Genomic DNA, 22,183 nt, shown 5'->3' with positions numbered 1-22,183 from the left:
GTTCATAGCAGCATTATTAATTTTAGTCAAAAAGAGGAAACAATACAGTTGTTCAACAACTGATGAATGGATGAACAAAGTGTGATACATCTAGTGGAATATTCAGATATAAAAATAAAGTGTAGGGCGGCGCCTGTGGCTCAGTGAGTAGGGCGCCAGCCCCATATGCCGAAGGTGGCGGGTTCAAACCCAGCCCCGGGCAAACTGCAACAAAAACAAAAAAATAGGCGTTGTGGCAGGCGCCTGTAGTCCCAGCTTCTCGGGAGGCTGAGGCAAGAGAATCGCGTAAGCCCAAGAGTTAGAGGTTGATATGAGCCGTGTGACGCCACAGCACTCTGCCCGAGGGCGGTACAGTGAGACTCTGTCTCTACGGAAAAAAAAAAAAAAAAATAGAAAGTGTTGATAGAGGCTACACCAAAATTACCGTTAAGGAAACGAAGCCATACACAAAAGGCCATATGATTCTATTAATATGAAATGTCCAGAATAGGTGAATCCATACAATCAGAAAATAAGATTAGGGGTTGGCAGGGGCTGAAGGGAAAGGAGAATCAGCTGACTGGTTCCAGGGATTTTTTTGGGGGGGGGGCGACGGGAGGTGATGAATATGTTTTGGAAACAGGCACACACAGGGGGGAGATGGTTGCACAACATTGGGAATGTATTACACCCGCTAAATCGTGAACTTTAAAAAGATTCAGGCACAGATTTTTTTTTAACCTCTCGCTCCCGGAATCCGGCGTTATGGCTTCTGTCTCTCCGGTGGTTTTCCTTTTGGGCCTTCTGATCCTCTGTACTCCGCATGGCGGAAGCGGCCTGCACACCAAGGGGGCCCTTCCCCTGGATACAATCACTTTTTACAAGATTATGGTGACAAGTTGAACATGGAGCTGAGTGTGAAATACAAGCTGGACAAAGAGAGCTATCCAGTCTTCTACCTCTTCAGGGATGGAGACTTTGAGAACCCAGTCCCATACAGTGGGGCAGTGAAGGTTGGTGCCATCCAGCGATGGCTAAAGGGACAAGGGGTCTACCTAGGTATGCCTGGTTGCCTGCCTGCTTATGATGCTCTGGCTGGGGAGTTCATTAGGGCCTCTAATGTGGAGGCCCGCCAGGCCCTCTTGAAGCAGGGGCGTGACAACCTCTCCAGTGTGAAGGAGACGGAGAAGAAGTGGGCTGAGCAATACCTGAAAATCATGGGGAAGATCTTAGACCAAGGGGAGGACTTCCCAGCATCAGAAATGACCCGGATCGCTAAACTTATAGAGAAGAACAAGATGAGTGATGGGAAGAAGGAGGAGCTCCAGAAGAGCTTAAACATCCTGACTGCCTTCCAGAAGAAAGGGGCTGAGAAGGAGGAGCTATAAAAAGGCCCAATAGGGTTTTCCAGTGTTTAATGGGGGAGGGGAGGGGCGACTTACCTGCTGGCTGAAGATCCTTGTTGGAACATAATAGAGTGGAGGAAAAAAATGGTACTGCACTGGAATTCTGAGCCCTGAGTATGCTTGGACATTGATGCTGATGTAACCATGCTTGGGACATCTAGATAACCAGTCTGAGGTGAGGTGGAATGCTTAACACAGATGGCAAGTGCCCCTAGGTGCTTACAGTCCTTGACAGGTGTAATTCTAATCCAATTAAAGTTTCAGTGTTTTGCGTAAGTGGAAAAAAAAAAAAAAAAAGATTCATGCACAGATTTTACTTCAATACAAATAAACCAAATTGGTAGTTAAGATATTGAAACGCAGTGTGGAATCGTTCTCACACTCAGCTTTCCCAGACTAGAATCCCACCTCATTGGTGGGATACAACCGGATTTAGTAGGGAATCTCGGAGGTGGGCCCTTCGCCACCACCCAGGCGCTGACCACTATGCAGGGCGGCTCGGGGGCGTGGCCTGGCTCAGGGGCGGGGCGGGGCGGGGCGCGGCGCGGCGGCTGGGCGGGGATACGTCCCGCGACCGGCTTCACCGGTTGCCGGGAGAACCCGAGACAACAAAAGGCGCGGCCGGCGGCGGCGCTGCATAGCGAAGTCAAGGAGTCCAGCGCTCGCCGCCAGAGACCCGGGCTTTCCCCAGCCGGTCAGTGCGCCGCGGGCCGGGCCGGGCAGTGTGGGGAAAAGGGGCGCCGTGCCGCCTGCTCTCCTGTCCGCTGTGCTCGCGTTTCCGGTCCGCCGTTGGGAGGAGGGGGCATCGGCCAGGAATCAGGGTTGCAGTGGGGTGGGTTGTGGAGGCGGTTGGGGCGCCGGTGAGGCCGACGAGGCCTCCCAGGGGTATCCAAGGTCGGTGCTGGGAGCCGGGCGAGCGGCTGGAGGCAGAACGCCCCTATCTGAAGTAGGAGGGCCCAGGGAACTGGGACGCGTCAGAACGCGGGACCGACCGCCTCGGTGTGGACCTGGTGTACGTCTCGTATTTATACGTCCCACTGCGGACGTGAGCGGCGGGGACCTGCCACAATCTCTGAGGGTTTCGTTTTGTCACGGGCCTCCTTTGCCCATTGTGGAGATTGAACTTCGGTGCATTCTACCGCTGTGCAACTCGGAAAGACCCCTTCCTCATAGGCGTGTGATAACAGAGAAAGAGAAAGCCCACATTATTATTATTATATTATTATTATTTTGAGACAGAGTCTCATTACGTCGCCCTCGGTAGAGTGCTTTGACGTCACAGCTCACAGCAACCTCAAATTCTTGGGCTTAAGAGATTCTCTTGTCTCAGTCTCCCGAGTAGCTGGGACTACAGGCACCCGCCACAACGCCTGGCTATTTTTTTTTTGTAGCTGTCATTGTTGTTTAGCAGGCCTGGGCCGAGTTCGAACCCACCAGCTTTGGTGTACTTGGCCGGTGCCCTACTCACTGAGCTACGGGCACCGAGCTTGCCCACAACTGTGTTTTTACCCCCACTTTACTACCCTGTCTTCACACATTTGGGGGCTTTTCTGAGATCTTTGTTCCATTCACAGTCTATCTGGTGGGAAGTTTTTAAGGCAATTATTAAGAAGCCACAAGCTTAAGACAACCGCTGATTTCTCAGAAACCTAAGTGTAAAGATGGCAATAGCATTTGGAGACACCTATTCTGGATCAATGACATGGCATCAGGGATTAAATAATACCTTGCCTTTGCTCAGCTTTCAGAAACCTATTAAGTATGCCTGTATATTACCAGATATCATTTTGGGGGGCAGGCACTTTTTGGTGGCATGCGTGTTTCTGATGACTGTAATTGATCAGAATCTGAAGTGACTGTAATTGATCAGAATATGAAGTGTAAATGCTGTGAATTTTTTTTAAAAAAACTTAATTCTGGCTGGACACGTGGCTCATGCCTGTAATACTAGCACTTTGGGAGACAGGCCAGAGGATTGCATGAACTCAGGAGTTGGAGACTAGGCAGGCCTGGTGCATATGCCTGTAGTCCCAGGGAAGGCTGAGGCAAGAGAATTGCTGGAGCCCAAGAGTTTGAGGTTGCTGTGAGCTATGATGATGCATAGCACTCTACACAGAGCGACAGTCAGACTCTGTCTCAAACAAAACAAAAAATTCCCACAAAACTGATTCTTGTATATTGATTTTTTACAAGCCACATGTTTATGGACCATTATTTTTCTTTTTTTTTCTTGTGGCTCCAACATATTATTTAATGGTTGGAATAGGTGAGTTTTAGTGGCTTTTATAGCCAATTTTTTTTTGCAGTTTCTGGCTGGGGCTAGGTTTGAACCTGCCACCTCCGGCATATGGAGCCAGTGCCCTACTCCTTTGAGCCACAGGCACAGCCCCAGCCAAATTGTTTATATAAAAACCAAGAAAGTAAAAATATCCCAATTACATTTGGCACTTTTTATTAGCAAGTTATTGGAAGCAGTTAGATTTGGCTTAATGGGCTTGGCACCTGTGGCTCAAGCAGCTAAGGCGCCAGCCACATACACCTGAGCTGGTGGGTTTGAATCCAACCCGGACCTGCCAAACAACAATGATGGCTGCAACCAAAAAATAGCCGGGCATTGTGGTGGGCACCTATAGTCCCAGCTACTTGGGAGGCGGAGGCAGGAGAATCACTTGAGCCCAGGAGTTGGAGGTTCCTGTGAGCTGTGATGCCACAGCACTCTACTCAGGGTGACAGCTTGAGGCTCTGTCTCAAAAAAAAAAGACAATAGATTTGGCTTAATGTAGGCCATAACTTTTGCTTTAATGTGATGGCATAAAAAATAAGCTAATCTATATGATAACTTCAGATGTAGGTGTTGAGAGACATTTGGAAGAATCAAGTTAGACAACATTCCTACAGTTGGGAAAAGTTTCTGATACCAAATGATCGTAGAGTCCTTTAGGACCCATGAAAGGATTTACAGTACACATGTGCATATATTTTTTTAATGCAAAATTTCATTAAAATGATTAAAATTGCCAAGGTTTGGTGTATCTCTTTGTTGTGGCCATTAAGTATAGTTTGTTTACTCTGTTTTGGGATTTGAAAGCCCAAAAGACCTAGTTTTTTACTCAGTAGACTTTTAGTAGAGTAAATTTTTTTTTTTTTTTGTAGAGACAGAGTCTCACTTTATGGCCCTCGGTAGAGTGCCGTGGCCTCACACAGCTCACAGCAACCTCCAACTCCTGGGCTTAGGCGATTCTCTTGCCTCAGCCTCCTGAGTAGCTGGGACTACAGGCGCCAGCCACAACGCCCAGCTATTTTTTGGTTGCAGTTCAGCCGGGGCCGGGTTTGAACCCACCACCCTCGGTATATGGGGCCGGCACCCTACCAACTGAGCCACAGGTGCTGCCCGAGTAAATGTTTTTTTTGTTGTGATCCTTTTCAGGCTGTCCACTGACATTAATTTTTTTTTTTTTTTTTGCAGTTTTTGGGTGGGGCTAGGTTTGAACCCGCCACCTCTGGCATATGGGGCTGACACCCTACTCCTTTGAGCCACAGTCCCTGCCTTTTTAAAATTTTTTATTTATTTTTATTTTTTCACTGACAATTCATAAATGCAAAGTACTGCTGTAGGGTTTTTAAAGGCTATAGTGAATATTATTAATAAATATATCATCATTAATATTTCCATATCAAGTAGTGCTTAAAATGTTTTTCTGCTATGAGATAACAGTGTCTGCTAGTATTCAAGACTCAGCATCTCCAAAGAGGCTGTTTACTTTTCATCATATGCACTTAAGCATTATCATAGTTTACTCATTTGTTATCTTTTTAGCTTTTCTATAGTGTAAGCTTTATCCTACCAAGACTGAACATTTGTTTATATGTTTTTATGCAAACATGCTTTCTTTTTTCCTGGAAGTAGAATTAAAACTCAGAGTTGAAACTCTGTATTTAACTTTTTGAGGAACTGCCTGTCTTTTTGTAGAGACAGAGTCTCACTTATCACGCTCCGTAGAGTGCCGTGGCGTCATTCACAGCAACCTCCAGGTTCTGGGCCCAGGCGATTCTCCTGCCTCAGCCTCCAGAGCAGCTGGGACCACAGGTGCCTGCCACAACGCCTGGCCATTTTTTGTTGCAGTTTGGCCAGGGCCAGGTTCGAACCCGCCACCCTCCGTATTTGGGGCCCGCCCCCCGCTCACTGAGCCACAGGCACCGCCCTGCCTGTCTGTTTTTTAAAGTGGATGTACCATTGTATATTCCCACCCAGAGTATATGAGAGTTCCAGTTTCTCTACACTCTTGCCAAAACATTTATTTATATACATATATACATACATATATATATTTAGAGATATGTTATAGCTCTGTTGCTCAGGCTGTCATAGTTCACTGCATCCTTGAACTCCTGGGCTCAAGTGATTCTCCCACCTCCATTTTCTGAGTAGCTAGGACTATAGGCACACACTAGCATGCCTGGCTAATTTTCTTTCTCCAGCTTAATATGGGGCTACATATGATTAGCTTATGTAAATTGCTTTTGTAAGGTTAAAGTACATGCTATAGTTGTTTCCTTCACCCAGGAAGAGTGCCATATACCTGTGCAATATGTCCATGGAGTGGGAACTGACTCAACTCCTTCCCCCAATTTGAATTTAGTTTTTCTCTCATGTGAGCATATAGCTGTTAATACATTAGTTTCAAATTAGCACTGAGTACATGCGATGCTTATTTTTCCATTTTTGTGATACACTGCTTATGAGACTATTATCCAGACCCATCCAGGTTGTTCATAAAAGATGCAAAAATATCTTTTTTATCTTTTTTAAATTTATATACATATATACACACATATATATATTTGCAGAATACTATTCCATTATATACACGTACCACAATTTATTAATCCATTCACGTGTTAAAGGGCAGTTGGGTTGTTTCCACATCTTTGCAATTGTGAATTGTCGTGCCTGGATAATTAAAAACTTTTTTTGTTTTTTGAGACAGAGTCTCACTATGTCGTCCTCGGTAGAGTACCAAAGCGTCACAGCTCACAGCAACCTCAAACTCTTGGGCTTAAACCATTCTCTTGCCTCAGCCTCCTAAGTAGCTGGGACTACAGGTGCCTGCCACAACGCAGGGCTATTTTTTGCTACAGTTGTCATTGTTGGTTAGCTGGCCCAGGCCGGGCTTGAACCCACCAGTCTTGGTGCATGTGGCTGGCGCCCTAACCACTGCTACAGGCACTGAGCCTAAAAACTTTTTTTTTTTTTGTAGAGACAGAGTCTCACTTTACCACCTTCAGTAGAGTGCCACGATGTCACAGGACTCACAGCAACCTCTAGCTCTTGAGCTACCGCGATTCTCCTGCCTCAGCCTCCCGAGCAGCTGGGATTACAGGCGCCTGCCACAACGCCCGGCTATTTTTTGGTTGCAGTTCAGCCAGGGCTGGGTTTGAACCCGCCACCCTTGGTATATGAGGCCAGCGCCCTACTCACTGAGCCACAGGCGCCACCAAAAAACATTTTTTTTTTTTTTTTGGTAGAGACAGCGTCTTTCTGTGTTGCCCAGGCTGGTCCTAAACTTCTGGGCCCAAGTGATCCATCTGTCTTGGTCTTCCAAAGTGCTGGAGTTACAGACATGAGCCACAGTGCCTGGCCTAATGTTTGCTTTTAACATGTGTATAATTCCTCACTTGTTTCCTTGCCTTAATTTTCTAACTCCCTAATTATTCAGTAGTTAGATTAATGAACATTACCACTGTAGAAACAAAGGCACAAAGGAATCCCATGTGTTTATCACTTAGCTTCATAATTTACTAAGTCATGGCTCCCACCCCTTAGATTATTTTATTTACAAATTAATGATGTATTTTATGAGACAGATTTACTTTTTGTAACTATTTTATATTGGAGTAAACCCTGCTCTAATTGACTGTGCTTTAGAGGTAGTTAATTTATTGGGAAAAGAGGAATCAATAATTGAAATTTATCTTTTATTTGTTACACAGGAGTCCAGATCTTATGTAAAATGGATGTTTCTCACACTACATACTGAACATTAAGTAGAAAATCCATTAGTAAAATCTAAGTTGCCATGGAAGAAATACCAGTAAAAGTTGCTGTAAGAATTAGACCTCTGCTTTGCAAAGAAGTACTTCATAATCATCAAGTTTGTGTGAGAGTTGTCCCAAATACCCAGCAAGTTATCATTGGAAGAGATAGAGTTTTTACTTTTGATTTTGTTTTTGGCAAAAATTCCTCTCAAGATGAAGTTTATAATACATGTATAAAACCCTTAGTATTGTCAGTTATTGAGGGCTATAATGCAACTGTTTTTGCCTATGGACAAACTGGATCTGGAAAGACGTACACCATTGGAGGAGGCCGTGTTGGTAAGATTACTTTCTGACTTTTTCTTGAGCAGTAGAAAGAAACTAAAACAAAACAATATCTGACACATAGTAGGTGTGTAGGATATTGGTTGAATAATGAAAGAATGAATAGTATAATCAAATTTGATCATAAGAACACCTTTGAAAGATTTGTTCTTAAATATCGACATTTCTTTAAGAAATCTAGTTTATATTAGCTTGAGCAAGAGAGTTTAATTCAGTGTTTTCAACCCTTGTTATTTTAAACAGAATTATAATAGAGATAAATGAGTTAACATTCGATTTTTGTATCCTTTAATAATATTAAGAGTCCTGAAACTAGGACTTAGGGGTAGTAGGAGAAATTTATTATGTGGTTAAGGTGTCTTTTTTTTTTTTTCCATTTTCTAACCAGGTACTGAATATATTAGGATATAATTTCTTCTGCTGGTTATTCTAGTTTGGAAAAGATGGAAGCATGGGCTTTTCTGCAGAAGTGGAGGGAACTTTGGAAATCATTTCTCTTCATTTATAATGAGGAGCCTAGACATGGAGAGGTGAAGAGATTATACAGTTAGGTGGCTAGTGGTGAAGCGGGGGTTGGAAACCTATGAGATTGTTTACTGTATCGGTATTTTTCTACTAAAAACAAACTTCTGAATATTGCATAAATGCATTATTGTCTAAAATTACTTAGTATTCTCTATATATGTAGTGGCTTTAAGTATTTTTTCTGTTTTTATCCTTCTCAAATGTAAAATATGTGACTTTCAGAAACTTTTTTCATTATGTGCGTGGATTGGGGAAGGATCAGTGGGTGACTGGGAAGTTTGAGGAAGTCCTTATTCCAAAGATTAAATGGAAAGGCCTTAAGAGCCCAATGCCCCCCCCCCTTTTTTTTTTTGAGACAGAGCCTCAAGCTGTTGCCCTGGGTAGAGTGCCATTATATCACAGCTCACAGCAACCTCCAACTCCTGGGCTTAAGCGATTCTCTTGCCTCAGCCTTCCAAGTAGCTGGGACTATAGGCGCCAGCCACAACATCCAGCTGTTTTTTGGTTGTAGTTGTCGTTGTTTGGTAGGCCTGGCCTGGATTTGAATTTTTACAAATCTGTTCTATAGGATCAGGAGATTGCAGATTCTAGATTATTTTAAGGTCTCACAATAAAAAGAATTTAGTTTATAAGCTGCGTTTCTTCTTTTTTCTTTTCTTTTTTTTTGAGACAGGGTTTCACTTGGTCACTGTTGGTAGAGTGCCTTGTCGTCTTAGCTCACAGAAATCTCAAACTTTTGAGTTCAAGTGATCCTCTTGCCTCACCCTCCCAAGAAGCTGGGACTGAAGGTGCCTGCCACGATGCCTAGTTATTTTTTAGAGACGGGATCTCGCTCTGGCTCAGGCTGGTCTCGAAACTGCGAGCTCAGGCAATCCATCTGCCAAGACCTCCCACGTGCTGGGATTAAACCCAGCCACACTGTGGGTTTTTCTTAAAGATGGTAGCTTTTTTTTTTTTGAGACGCAATCTCACTTTGTTGCTATGGTGTCACAGCTCACAGCAACCTCAAACTCTTGGGCTTAAGTGATCTTCTTGCCTCAACCTCCCAAGTAGGTGGGACTACAGGCACCTGCCACAATGCCTGGCTATTTTTTTTTTTTAGAGACAAGATCTCACTCTGGCTCAGGCTGGTCTCAAACTCATGAGCTCAGGCAATCCACCTGCCTCAGCCTCCCAGAGTTCTAGGATTACAGACATGAGCCACCGTGCCCCGTTGGTCGCTTTTGTTTTTGATTGACAAATATTTTATTGCCTTTATGGCTTAATAGTATGTGCTTTATGCCAATAGGAGTTATAAAATGTTCAGAGGTTGATGACTTAATTTTAGCACTGCTGGAATTTATTTATTTATTTATTTAAGACAGAGTCTCAAGCTGTTGCCATGAGTAGAGTGCCCTGGCATCTTGGCTGACAGCAATCTCAAACTCTTGGGTTCAAGTGATCTTCTTGCTTCAGTTTTTCTATTTTTAGTAGAGATGGGGGTCTCACTTTTGCTCAGGCTGGTTTTGAACTTGTGAGCACAAGCTGTCCACCCACCTCGGCCTCCCAGAGTGATAGGATTACAGGCATGAGCAACTGTGCTCAACTTGGTTTTTTTTTAAATTTAGAGGCCATGAGTACTATTTTAATTCTATAAGGGAAAAAGTTAAGTTATCTATTGTTCTGAAATATTTTAACTGCTCTTAAAATCTTGATGCCAGGGTGGCGCCTGTGGCTCAGTGAGTAGGGCGCCGGCCCCATATACCGAGGGTGGCGGGTTCAAACCCAGCCCCAGCTGAACTGCAACCAAAAAATAGCCGGGCGTTGTGGCGGGCGCCTGTAGTCCCAGTTGCTCGGGATGCTGAGGCAGGAGAATCGCAAAAGCCCAAGAGCTGGAGGTTGCTGTGAGTCCTGTGACATCATGGCACTCTACCAAGGGTGGTAAAGTGAGACTCTGTCTCTACAAAAAAAAAAAATAAATAAATCTTGATGCCAGAAGAAATAGACTACCATTAAGAATAGTTTTGGTGTTTTCTTTTTACTTTTTTTTTAATTGAAGAAATGTATTACAAAAAGGATTGCAAGTGGTACATAAGAAATGAAATTAAACAAGTGAAAAGTTCCTCTGGCCCCGAGAAATAACAACTTGAAGTGTATGTAGTATGACCCATATTACTATGTAGTTTTTTGTTTTCTTTAATCTGTTTTGTTTAATGAGATGTTGTAACTGTGGTTCTGTAACTTCCTTTTGTATTAATAGTATAAAATATCATTTCACTTCTTGTCATTTGGGTCATAGAAATTCACCTCATTTTTTGACTATATGATATTCCATAGTGTGAATGAATCGTAATTTATCCATTCAAATAGTAATGGAAGGTTAGGTTGTTTACTTTTATAAAAAAGTTGCACTAAGTATTTTTGTACATTTACCTTTCTTAGATCTGTTAATAGTTCTATAGAATAGATTTCCTAGAGATGGATTTGTTGAATCAGGAGTATGAACATTTAAAATGTAGATCACCTGAAAAATTACCCTCCAAAAATGGAGTGTCAGTTTAAATTCCCACAACCAAAATATAAAAGCCATTTGCTGATATCCTTGTCACTTAGTAATATTATAAATTCATTTTTTCCATCTAGTACGTAAAAAATTATACTTTGTTATTTAAAGTTGCATTTATCTCTTGGTATATTAGTGAAATTAGTGACCATTTTTGATTTCCTATTTTTGGGTTACTTGTCTACTATTTGATTATTAAAAAAAATTTTTCTTGAGACAAGTCTTGCTCTGTTGCCCAGGTTAGAGTGCAGTGAGCTATCATCATGATAGCTCCAGAGTAGCTGGGACTGCAGGTGTGCACCACTACACCTAGCTAATTTTTCTATTTTTTGTAGAGATGAGAGTCTTACTATTCCCCAGGCTGGTCTCAATCTCCTGTCTGAGCCTCCCAAAGTGCTAGGATTACAGATGTGAGCTGGTGCACTTGGTTTGCTGTTTGATTATTTTGATCATGCAAAGTACATTGGTTTTTTTTTTCCCCAATAAATATTTATTGAGCATCTATAGTGTTGAAGGTACCATGCCAGGCACTATGGCAGAATGAAAAACTGTCTCTTTTTTATTTTAAAGATAGAGTCTCACTATGTTGCCCTGGGTAGAGTGGTATCATAGCTCACAGAAATCTCCACTCTTGGGCTCAAGTGATCCTCTTGCCTCAGTTTTCCTTCCTTCCTTCCTTTTTTAAAAGAAATTATGTCTTGCTCTTGCTCAGGCTGGTCTTAAACTCCTAAGCTCAAGCAATCCAGCTGCCTTAGCTTCCCAGAATGCTAGGATTACAGATGCAAGCCACCACGCCCAGCCCAAGTCTTTTGATTTATTGTGCTTTCATATCCGGTGAAATCGGGAATGAATGAGCCATTTCTGGTCAGTTATAGTCTGCCTAATTCGTATTGCTTATCTATACTATAGATGGAAATGGTTTAGACATTTCCTATGGGCTAGTTTCTAGAAGCTCTTAAAAAGGAATCTTCACTTTGTCCTGAGTGTAAGAAAAAAACATACAGTTTCCTTTATTTGCCACATGATGGCAGTCTTGTATCTTAAATTAAGTGAAACATAGCCATCCAAGTTAATAGAGGTTTGGATTTTCAGGGTGTTTGTTGCCCAAAATCTAAACTTTGGTAATCTTCAACTGGAAGATTGAACACAAGTTGTTTTTAAGGTTCATTTGTAAGCCAACTTTTTGTTGCTTGGAATACATTTTCTGAGGTACAGTGCTAAAAATGGTGGACATATTTCTCAACTGGCCTACACAGACTTTTAAGTTTCAATTTTCCATTTAAGTTGCATCTTATAAGCTTTTTAATTTAATTTAATTTTTTATTTATATTGTTTTTTGAGATAGAGTCTCACTTTGTCACCCAAGGTGGAGTGCGATGGTGTGATCATTGCTCACTGCAGCCTTGAACTGCTGGGCTCAAGTGACCCTCCTGTGTTAGCCTCCTGAGCAGCTGGACTACAGGTGTGAGCCACCATACCCAGCATTTACCAATTTCTAAATTGTGATAAAATACATATAAATATGTGAAACGTAAAATTTACCATTTTACTTTTAAATACAGTTCTGAGGCATCAAATATTAATACATTCAATGTTAATGCAGTCATCACCACTATTTCCAAAATTTTTCATCACCTCAAACAGAAGCTTTGTACCATTTAGCAATAACCCCATCCCATATCCCTTGGTAGTTCCACTTTGCTTTCTGACTCTTTGAATTTGCCTATTCTAGATAATTCTTCCTTCCTTTTTTTTTGGAGACAAGGAGTTTCACTTTGTTGCCCTCAGTAGAGTGCTGTGGAGTCATAGCTCATAGTAACCTCCAGCTCCTGGGCTTAGGCGATTCTCTTGCCTCAGCCTCCCGAGTAGCTGGGACTACAGGCGCCTGCCACAATGTCTGGCTATTTTTGTTGCAGTTATCACTGCTATTTTAGCTGGCTAGGGCCAGTTTCAAACCTGCCACCCTCATTATATGGGGCCGGCGCCCTACCCACTGAGCCACAGGTGCTGCCCCCTGTGCACAGGAATTTTTTATGGGCTAAGGGCCACCTTCCTGTATCTAGTATTTAATGAACAGTGAATTAGTACATTGAGAAAGGTAAAATATTTATAAAATAGCATGGCCTATTTATGGAATAAAATGCCACCCTGTAGAGTTCTATCTTTATATTAAAGTGGGCATTTCTACTACCCCTACCTGCTTTGAATTTCACTGGTGCCACTTAATGCCTATTTCATGCATGGAACTTTTCAAATATATTTTCTTATAAAATTTTTTATTTTTGCCTTAAAGTTATATAAATATCACTTAGTTTAGTGGGTTGTCTTGTCAAAGAAGATTATAAGCTTCTTTGTTTCATGCTTCTAGTTTTCTATGATATATTTATTAGTTTATTTTTAAACTATATTACTTAAAAGTTTTAATTTGTTTTTAAATTATATATTTAAAAATTATTTCTAGCCTGGGGCAACAGAGTGAGACTTTCAAAAAATTATTTCTAATGGTAAAAACTCAAATATTACCATTGTAACCTTAAAAAATAAAAGTTTTTTTTTCTCATGCTCAGAGGTAACCATTGTTAAATATTTTTTTTTTTTATTTTTTTATTTTTAATGTTGGGGATTCATTGAGGGTACAATAAGCCAGTTACACTGATTACAATTGTTAGGTAAAGTCCCTCTTGCAATCTTGTCTTGCCCCCATAAAGTGTGACACACACTAAGGCCCCACCCCCCTCCCTCCATCCCTCTTTCTGCTTCCCCCCCTCATAACCTTAATTGTCATTAATTGTCCTCATATCAAGATTGAGTACATAAGATTCATGCTTCTCCATTCTTGTGATGCTTTACTAAGAATAATGTCTTCCACTTCCATCCAGGTTAATACGAAGGATGTAAAGTCTCCATTTTTTTTAATGGCTGAATAGTATTCCATGGTATACATATACCACAGCTTGTTAATCCATTCCTGGGTTGGTGGGCATTTAGGCTGTTTCCACATTTTGGCGATTGTAAATTGAGCTGCAATAAACAGTCTAGTACAAGAGTCCTTATGATAAAAGGATTTTTTTCCTTCTGGTTAGATGCCCAGTAATGGGATTGCAGGATCGAATGGGAGGTCTAGGTTGAGTGCTTTGAGGTTTCTCCATACTTCCTTCCAGAAAGGTTGTACTAGTTTGCAGTCCCACCAGCAGTGTAAAAGTGTTCCCTTCTCTCCACATCCACGCCAGCATCTGCAGTTTTGAGATTTTGTGATGTGGGCCATTCTCACTGGGGTTAGATGATATCTCAGGGATGTTTTGATTTGCATTTCTCTAATATATAGAGATGATGAACATTTTTTCATGTGTTTGTTAGCCATTCGTCTGTCGTCTTTAGAGAAAGTTCTATTCATGTCTCTTCCCCATTGATATAAGGGATTGTTGGCTTTTTTCATGTGGATTAATTTGAGTTCTCTATAGATCCTAGTTATCAAGCTTTTGTCTGATTGAAAATATGCAAATATCCTTTCCCATTGTGTGGGTTGTCTCTTTGCTTTGGTTATTGTCTCCTTAGCTGTACAGAAGCTTTTCAGTTTAATGAAGTCCCATTTGTTTATTTTTGTTGTTGTTGCAATTGCCATGGCAGTCTTCTTCATGAAGTCTTCCCCCAGGCCAATATCTTCCAGTGTTTTTCCTATGCTTTCTTTGAGGATTTTTATTGTTTCATGCCTTAAATTTAAGCCCTTTATCCATCTTGAGTCAATTTTTGTGAGTGGGGAAAGGTGTGGGTCCAGTTTCAGTCTTTTACATGTAGACATCCAGTTCTCCCAACACCATTTATTGAATAGGGAGTCTTTCCCCCAAGGTAAGTTCTTGTTTGGTTTATCGAAGATTAGGTGGTTGTAAGATGTTGGTTTCATTTCTTGGTGTTCAATTCGATTCCACGTGTCTATGTCTCTGTTTTTGTGCCAGTACCATGCTGTCTTGAGCACTATGGCTTTGTAGTACAGACTAAAATCTGGTATGCTGATGCCCCCAGCTTCATTTTTGTTACTAAGAACTGCCTTAGCTATACGAGGTTTTTTCCGGTTCCATACAAAACGCAGAATCATTTTTTCCAAATCTTGAAAGTACGATGTAGGTACTTTGATAGGAATGGGATTGAATAGGTAGATTGCTTTGGGAAGTAGAGACATTTTAACAATGTTGATTCTTCCCATCCATGAGCATGGTATGTTCTTCCATTTGTTAATATCCTCTGCTATTTCCTTTCTGAGGAATTCATAGTTTTCTTTATAGAGGTCCTTCACCTCCTTCGTTAGGTATATTCCTAGGTATTTCATTTTCTTTGAAACTATGGTGAAGGGAGTTGTGTCCTTAATTAACTTCTCATCTTGACTGTTATTGGTGTATACAAAGGCTACTGACTTGTGGACATTGATTTTATATCCTGAAACATTACTGTATTTTTTGATGACTTCTAGGAGTCTTGTGGTTGAGTCTTTGGGGTTCTCTAAGTATAAGATCATGTCGTCAGCAAAGAGGGAGAGTTTGACCTCCTCTGCTCCCATTTGGATTCCCTTTATTTCCTTGTCTTGCCTAATTGTATTGGCTAGAACTTCCAGCACTATGTTGAATAGTAAAGGTGACAGAGGACAACCTTGTCTGGTTCCAGTTCTAAGAGGAAAAGCTTTGAGTTTTACTCCATTCAGTAAAATATTGGCTGTGGGTTTGTCATACTTAGCTTCAATCAGTTTTAGAAATGTGCCACCTATGCCTATACTCTTCAGTGTTCTAATTAGAAAAGGATGCTGGATTTTATCAAATGCTTTTTCTGCATCTATTGAGAGGATCATGTGATCTTTATTTTTGCCTCTGTTAATATGGTGGATATCGTTTATGGACTTGCGTATGTTAAACCAGCCTTGCATCCCTGGGATGAAGCCTACTTGATCATGATGAATGACTTTTTTGATGATAAGCTGTAATCTATTGGCTAGGATTTTGTTGAGAATTTTTGTGTCTATGTTCATGAGTGAGATTGGTCTGAAATTCTCCTTTTTGTTTGGGTCTTTTCCTGGTTTTGGTATCAGGGTGATGTTTGCTTCATAGAATGTGTTGGGGAAGATTCCTTCTTCCTCAGTTTTTTGGAATAATTTCTGCAGTACAGGAATAAACTCTTCCTTGAAGGTTTGATAGAATTCTGGAGTGAAGCCATCTGGACCAGGGCATTTTTTAGTTGGGAGCTTTTTTATTGTTTCTTTGATCTCAGTGCTTGAAATTGGTCTGTCCAGGAGCTCTATTTCTTCCTGGCTGAGTCTAGGGAGAGGGTGTGATTCCAAATATTGATCCATTTCCTTCACATTGTCAAATTTCTGGGCATAGAGTTTCTGGTAGTATTCAGAGATGATCTCTTGTATCTCTGTGGGATCAGTTGTTATTTCCCCTTTATCGTTTCTGATTGAGGTTACTAGAGATTTTACTTTTCTATTCCTCGTTAGTCTGGCCAATGGTTTATCTATTTTATTTATTTTTTCAAAAAACCAACTCCTTGTTTCATTAATTTTCTGAATGATTCTTTTGTTTTCAATTTCATTGATCTCTGATTTGATTTTGGATATTTCTTTTCTTCTACTGAGTTTAGGCTTAGATTGTTCTTCTTTTTCCAATTCCATAAGATCTCTTGTGAGATTGTTGATGTGCTCTCTTTCTGTTTTTCGAATGTAGGCATCTAAAGCGATGAATTTTCCTCTCAAAACTGCTTTTACAGTATCCCACAGGTTTTGGTAGCTTGTGTCTTCATTGTTGTTATGCTCAAGGAAGTTAATGATTTCCTGTTTTATTTCTTCCTTCACCCATCTGTTATTCAACAGAAGATTGTTTAATTTCCATGCCTTTGGGTTGGGTCGAGCATTTTTGTTAGAGTTGAGTTCCACCTTTAGTGCCTTATGGTCTGAAAAGATACAAGGTAAAATTTCAATTCTTTTGATTCTGTTGATATTTGTTTTGTGTCCCAGGATATGATCAATTTTGGAGAATGTTCCATGGGGTGATGAGAAGAATGTATGTTCTTTGTCTTTGGGGTGGAGTGTTCTATATGCGTCTATCAAGCATAGTTGTTCGAGGGTCTCATTTAAATCTCTTTATATCTTTGTTTAATTTCTGTTTAGAGGATCTGTCCAGCTCTGTAAGAGGTGTATTAAAGTCCCCTGTTATGATGGTATTATCAGATATCATACTGCTCAGACTGAGTAAGGTCTGCTTCAAGAATCTGGGAGCATTTAAATTGGGTGCATAAATATTTAGAATTGAAATGTCTTCTTGTTGTAGTTTTCCCTTGACCAATATAAAGTGACCATCTTTGTCTTTTTTGACTTTAGTTGCTTTAAATCCACATGTATCTGAAAATAAGATTGCAACTCCTCTTTTCTTCTGAATTCCATTTGCCTGAAAAATTGTCTTCCGACCCTTGACTCGGAGCTTTAATTTGTCTTTTGAAGCCAGGTGTGTTTCTTGCAGACAGCAAATGGATGGCTTGTGTTTTTTAATCCAGTCAGCCAATCTATGTCTCTTCAGTGGGGAATTCAAACCATTAACATTTATGGAGATAATTGATAAGTGTGGTAGTATTCTATTCGTCTTATTTTGTGAGAGTCCATTGCTTAGTTTTATCTTTTGCATCAGTGTGGAGGTTTGGTTCTGTCCTTTGATTTCTGAGTTCTTACTTTGCTGCTCATCCATTGTGGTGGTCAGTGTGCAGAACAGGTTGAAGTATTTCCCGTAGAGCTGGTCTTGTTGTGGCGAATTTCCTCAATGTTTGTATATCCGTAAATGATTTGATTTCTCCGTCAATTTTGAAGCTTAGCTTAGCAGGGTACAGAATTCTGGGCTGGAAATTGTTCTGTTTAAGTAGATTAAAGGTAGATGACCATTGTCTTCTTGCTTGGAAAGTTTCATTAGAGAAGTCTGCAGTCACTCTGATGGATTTGCCCCATAGGTCAACTGGCGCTTACTCCTGGCAGCTTGCAGAATCTTTTCTTTTGTCTTGACTTTGGACAGGTTCATCACAATGTGTCTTGGAGAAGCTCGGTTAGAGTTGAGGCGACCTGGGGTCCGATAGCCCTCTGAAAGCAGTGTGTCAGAATCTTTGGTGATGTTTGGGAAATTTTCTTTTATAATATTCTCTAGTATGGCTTCCATTCCTCTGGGGCATTCTTCTTCCCCTTCTGGAATTCCTATAACTCGTATGTTGGAACGCTTCATAAAGTCCCATAATTCTGACAGTGAACGTTCTGCTTTCTCTCTCTTCTTTTCTGCCTCTTTTACTATCTGAGTTATCTCAAAAACTTTGTCTTCTACCTCTGAAATTCTTTCTTCTGCATGGTCTAACCTGTTGCTGATACTTTCCATTGCATCTTTAAGTTCCCTGATTGACTGTTTCATTTCCTTCAGCTCTGCTATATCCTTTTTTATATTCTTCATATCGTTCATCTCTTATGTGATTCTGTTTTTGGATTTCCTTTTGGTTATTTTCCACTTTATTAGCAGTTTCCTTCATTGTTTCCATCATTTCTTTCATTGTTTTCAACATGTGTATTCTAAATTCCCTGTCATTCCTAACATTTCTGTGTAGGTGGAATCCTCTGCAGTAGCTACCTCATGGTCCCTTGGCGGGGTTGTTCTGGACTGGTTCTTCATGTTGCCTGGAGTTTTCTGCTGATTCTTCCTCATGAGTGATTTCTTTTATCTGTTTCCTTGCCCTAATTTTCCTTTCACTTCCTCTTGCTCTTTAATTTCTTGTGCCTGTGGACTAAGGGTTACAGGACCAGAAGGGTGAGAAGGTTGAGGAGCAAAAAAGGGATGAAAGAAAGGAGGACCGAGTGATAAGAAAAAAAAGAAAGATAGAGAAAAGAGAGGGGGTGGGAATAAGGAATATTGACAAAAAGAAGAGAGGTACAGAAAGAGGGAGACAGGGCAATATAGGTGTACAGTAGGGTACTTTGACACAACCTTAAAAAACCCCACCTTCTGGGGGTGCCCAGTTGGGTGGTTCCCTTGAGGTCAGCAGCTCTTTGCTAACCTGATCAGACACAGTACCCCACCTCCACCAAGTATAGAGGAAAGACAAAAATGCTATAAATCAAACCAAAACAAACAGAAAACTTTACGGGGATACAATTGGGTGAAAAACCAAATGATAGCAGTAGAAACACTAGCAAAAATGAAGTTGTAGTTATTAAAAATGGCAGCAATGGGAAATTATAATTCAACTAGAAAAATTGAGAAAGAAAAAGGGATCTGTGTGGAAAAGATTGAAATTAAAAAACAAAAGAACATCAACAATGTCAAAATAAACAAACAAAAAAAAAGAAAAAAATACACAACCAAAAACAATGCAGTTTATATATGTTATTGAACATTGTCTGGGCAACACGTGGTCTTCTGGGTATGAGATGTTAGTCACAGTTCTGATACGACTGGAGGCTGCTGATTTCTCAAACCCCAGCAGGTAGACACCCTAAATCTCTCTTCAGCCCACTTAAAAGGCACTTTGAACTTGTAAACTTGCTGAGCAGAAGCTTTCCCAGCTTTCTCGCTGGAATCACTGCTGAAGTGGCTATCCACTTACCCAGTGTGCCAAAACCGGTCTCACTCTGCCCCTGAGGGTTAGGGCTGCAATGCGGCTCAGACCCCACCCTTAGGCTACTTGGTTGCTGGGTTACAAGCTCCCACCCGTTTCTAGCTCTGCGACCCTAAGGGCGGAGCTTGCCAGGGCTGATCACTGGCAATGGTTCCGTGTGACCCACCGCCAAATACTATTAGCTCCGTCTGGCTCAGCGGCCCAGACTGGGGCCCTAGACAATGGCCAAAGTTCTCCACACTCCCGCTCAGGCCCTCCCCAGGGCAGTTCAACTCAGTGCCAAGTCCAAGGACATCAAAACAGTTCACAGGTAAGGCCTTTCTGGTTTGCAGTCTCGCTGCTACTGAACTTAACAGTTGTGGGCGGGTTTAGACGGATTGAACACATGCGACCACTTGCCGGTTTTCCACTGTTTTAGTCCTCCTCTTGGGGTCCAGAAGTCTCTCGCCGACTCCCTGTATCCTCATAGGAGTGATGATAGGCAGTTCCCACCAGCCAGAGATGCCTGGAGTCCTATCTCCCCAGACTCACGGTGCCCAGATGCAAGGAAGCTGTTACTCGGCTGCCATCTTGCTCCGCCCTCCCATTGTTAAGTTTTTGTATGTTTTCAAAAGTATTCATTTCACAGATACGTACTTTTCCTTTTACCCAGATGAGATTTTCTATGCAATTGCTTTTTTTTTACTTCATAGTTCTTAGATATCTTTAACAGGAAGTGCATGTTACACCACTGTTACCTATACATTCTCCTGCCAATGGATTTATTATGTTGTTTGGAATTTTTTTATGATTGCCAACAATCTTTACTGATCCTGATATCATCTTTGAGCACATGCATATGTATAAAGAATGATCATATTTAAATTTTTGATACTGTTGGTATTAATGACTCTCCAAAAAGGCTATACCAGTTTACATTTTCATAGTCTATTATAAGACCGTTCATTGGCTCGGCACCTGTACCACAGTGGTTATGGCACCAGCCACATACACTGAGGCTGACGGGTTCGAAACCAGCCCAGGCCAGCTAAAACAACATGGTAACTTCAAGAAATAAAGAGCTGGGTGTGTGGTGGGCACCTGTAGTCCCAGCTACTTGGGAGGTTGAGGCAAAAGAATCGCTTAAGCCCAAGAGTTTGAGATTGCTGTGAGCTGTGACGCCAGGGGATTATAATGAGAGTGACATAGTGAAATTCTGTCTCAAAAAAAAAAAAAAGATTCTGTTCATATCCTTGAGAAAACTAGGTATTATCAAAATTTAAATCTTTGCTTACATGGTTTTACACAGTGAATAATTATAAATAGTGATTAGATCATTGTGAATATAATTTATCATCAATTTTAGTAGTATTTTGGTGTTAGCATGTATAGTATTAAAAATTGAGAGAATATTCTCTTCCCTTTAATATGTTGTTGAAATCACCTGGGTCCAGGACTTTGTGTTTTACTATTAAAACATTGATCAGATGTGACAGTTAAGATACCACTATAAATAATGGCTCAAATATTTTAACAGCTTTATTAAGATATATTTGACATAAAGTAACCTGAACATAAAAACTTGAATTTTAATCTCACTTTTTTTCCTTTTCACTATATGATTGCACTTTGAACATTTTGATCAAAAACTTCCCTCAAGGTAGAATATATATTACAGATTTGTAATAGAAAATTTGATGATAACTTTGAGTTGATTGGGAGCCACACACCAGTATGTGCTCTCAGTAGGTATAGCTGTTCTTTAGATGAATTAAAATTTACACAATTATTAATACAAGTAAACATCTGACATTTAGGGCAAAACAACTCTCCCATTTCTTTATTCCAAGTTACATTGCCTTTCAGCCAAACAAAAGGCAGTTGTAAACAAGCCTGAATATAGTTTATTTCTTTTACTTCAAATCTCATTTCATATTGGGATGGATTATTATTATGATATAGTCCTCCAGTCCAGGCCTTAAGAGGTTGTAAGGCTGCAGCCACCTTCCACAAATGACTTTGCTTAGGAAATGTGGCTATATCAGGAGATGGTGGTGAAAATCCTCCATTAGTCCAGTACATGGCATAACTGGTGGCGACACCTGTCAAATTCTTTTTTTTTTTTTTTTTTTTAATTGTTGGGGATTCATTGAGGGTACAATAAGCCAGGTTAACTGATTGCATTTGTTAGGTAAAGTCCCTCTTGCAATCATGTCTTGCCCCCAGAAGGTGTGGCACACACCAAGGCCCCACCCCTCTCCCTCCTTCCTTCTCTCTGCTTTTCCTTCCTCCCCCCGTGACCTTAATTGTCGTTAATTGTCCTCATATCAAAATTGAGTACATAGGATTCATGCTTCTCCATTCTTGTGATGCTTTACTAAGAATAATGTCTTCCACTTCCATCCAGGTTAATATGAAGGATGTAAAGTCTCCATTTTTTTTAATGGCTGAATAGTATTCCATGGTATACATATACCACAGCTTGTTAATCCATTCCTGGGTTGGTGGGCATTTAGGCTGTTTCCACATTTTGGCGATTGTAAATTGAGCTGCAATAAACAGTCTCGTACAAGTGTCGTTATGATAAAAGGATTTTTTTCCTTCTGGGTAGATGCCCAGTAATGGGATTGCAGGATCAAATGGGAGGTCTAGCTTGAGTGCTTTGAGGTTTCTCCATACTTCCTTCCAGAAAGGTTGTACTAGTTTACAGTCCCACCAGCAGTGTAAAAGTGTTCCCTTCTCTCCACAT

The 22,183-nt window shown here is 40.9% G+C and overlaps 1 protein-coding gene and 1 pseudogene across 2 annotated transcripts in view; both read left to right on the top strand.

Annotated features, from left to right (window-relative positions):
- The first annotated feature begins 709 nt into the window (after positions 1-709).
- Positions 710-1,661, top strand: LOC128575160 (endoplasmic reticulum resident protein 29-like; annotated as a pseudogene). Its single transcript, XR_008376936.1, has one exon. The product of XR_008376936.1 is annotated as an endoplasmic reticulum resident protein 29-like (transcript).
- A 346-nt stretch (positions 1,662-2,007) lies between these two features.
- The window catches only part of KIF27 (kinesin family member 27), a 135,356-nt gene continuing 115,180 nt past the window's right edge, over positions 2,008-22,183 (top strand). The window contains exons 1-2 of the mRNA XM_053576488.1: positions 2,008-2,079; positions 7,377-7,760. Coding sequence (XP_053432463.1) covers positions 7,463-7,760 — 298 coding nt within the window. The 5' untranslated portion in view covers positions 2,008-2,079; positions 7,377-7,462. The remainder of the gene's footprint in view (positions 2,080-7,376; positions 7,761-22,183) is intronic.

Source organism: Nycticebus coucang, chromosome 2 (assembly GCF_027406575.1).
Source record: "Nycticebus coucang isolate mNycCou1 chromosome 2, mNycCou1.pri, whole genome shotgun sequence".
Lineage (NCBI taxonomy): Eukaryota > Metazoa > Chordata > Mammalia > Primates > Lorisidae > Nycticebus > Nycticebus coucang.
The sequence above is the reverse complement of the archived record's forward strand: the minus strand, read 5'-3'. Positions and strand labels throughout refer to the sequence as shown.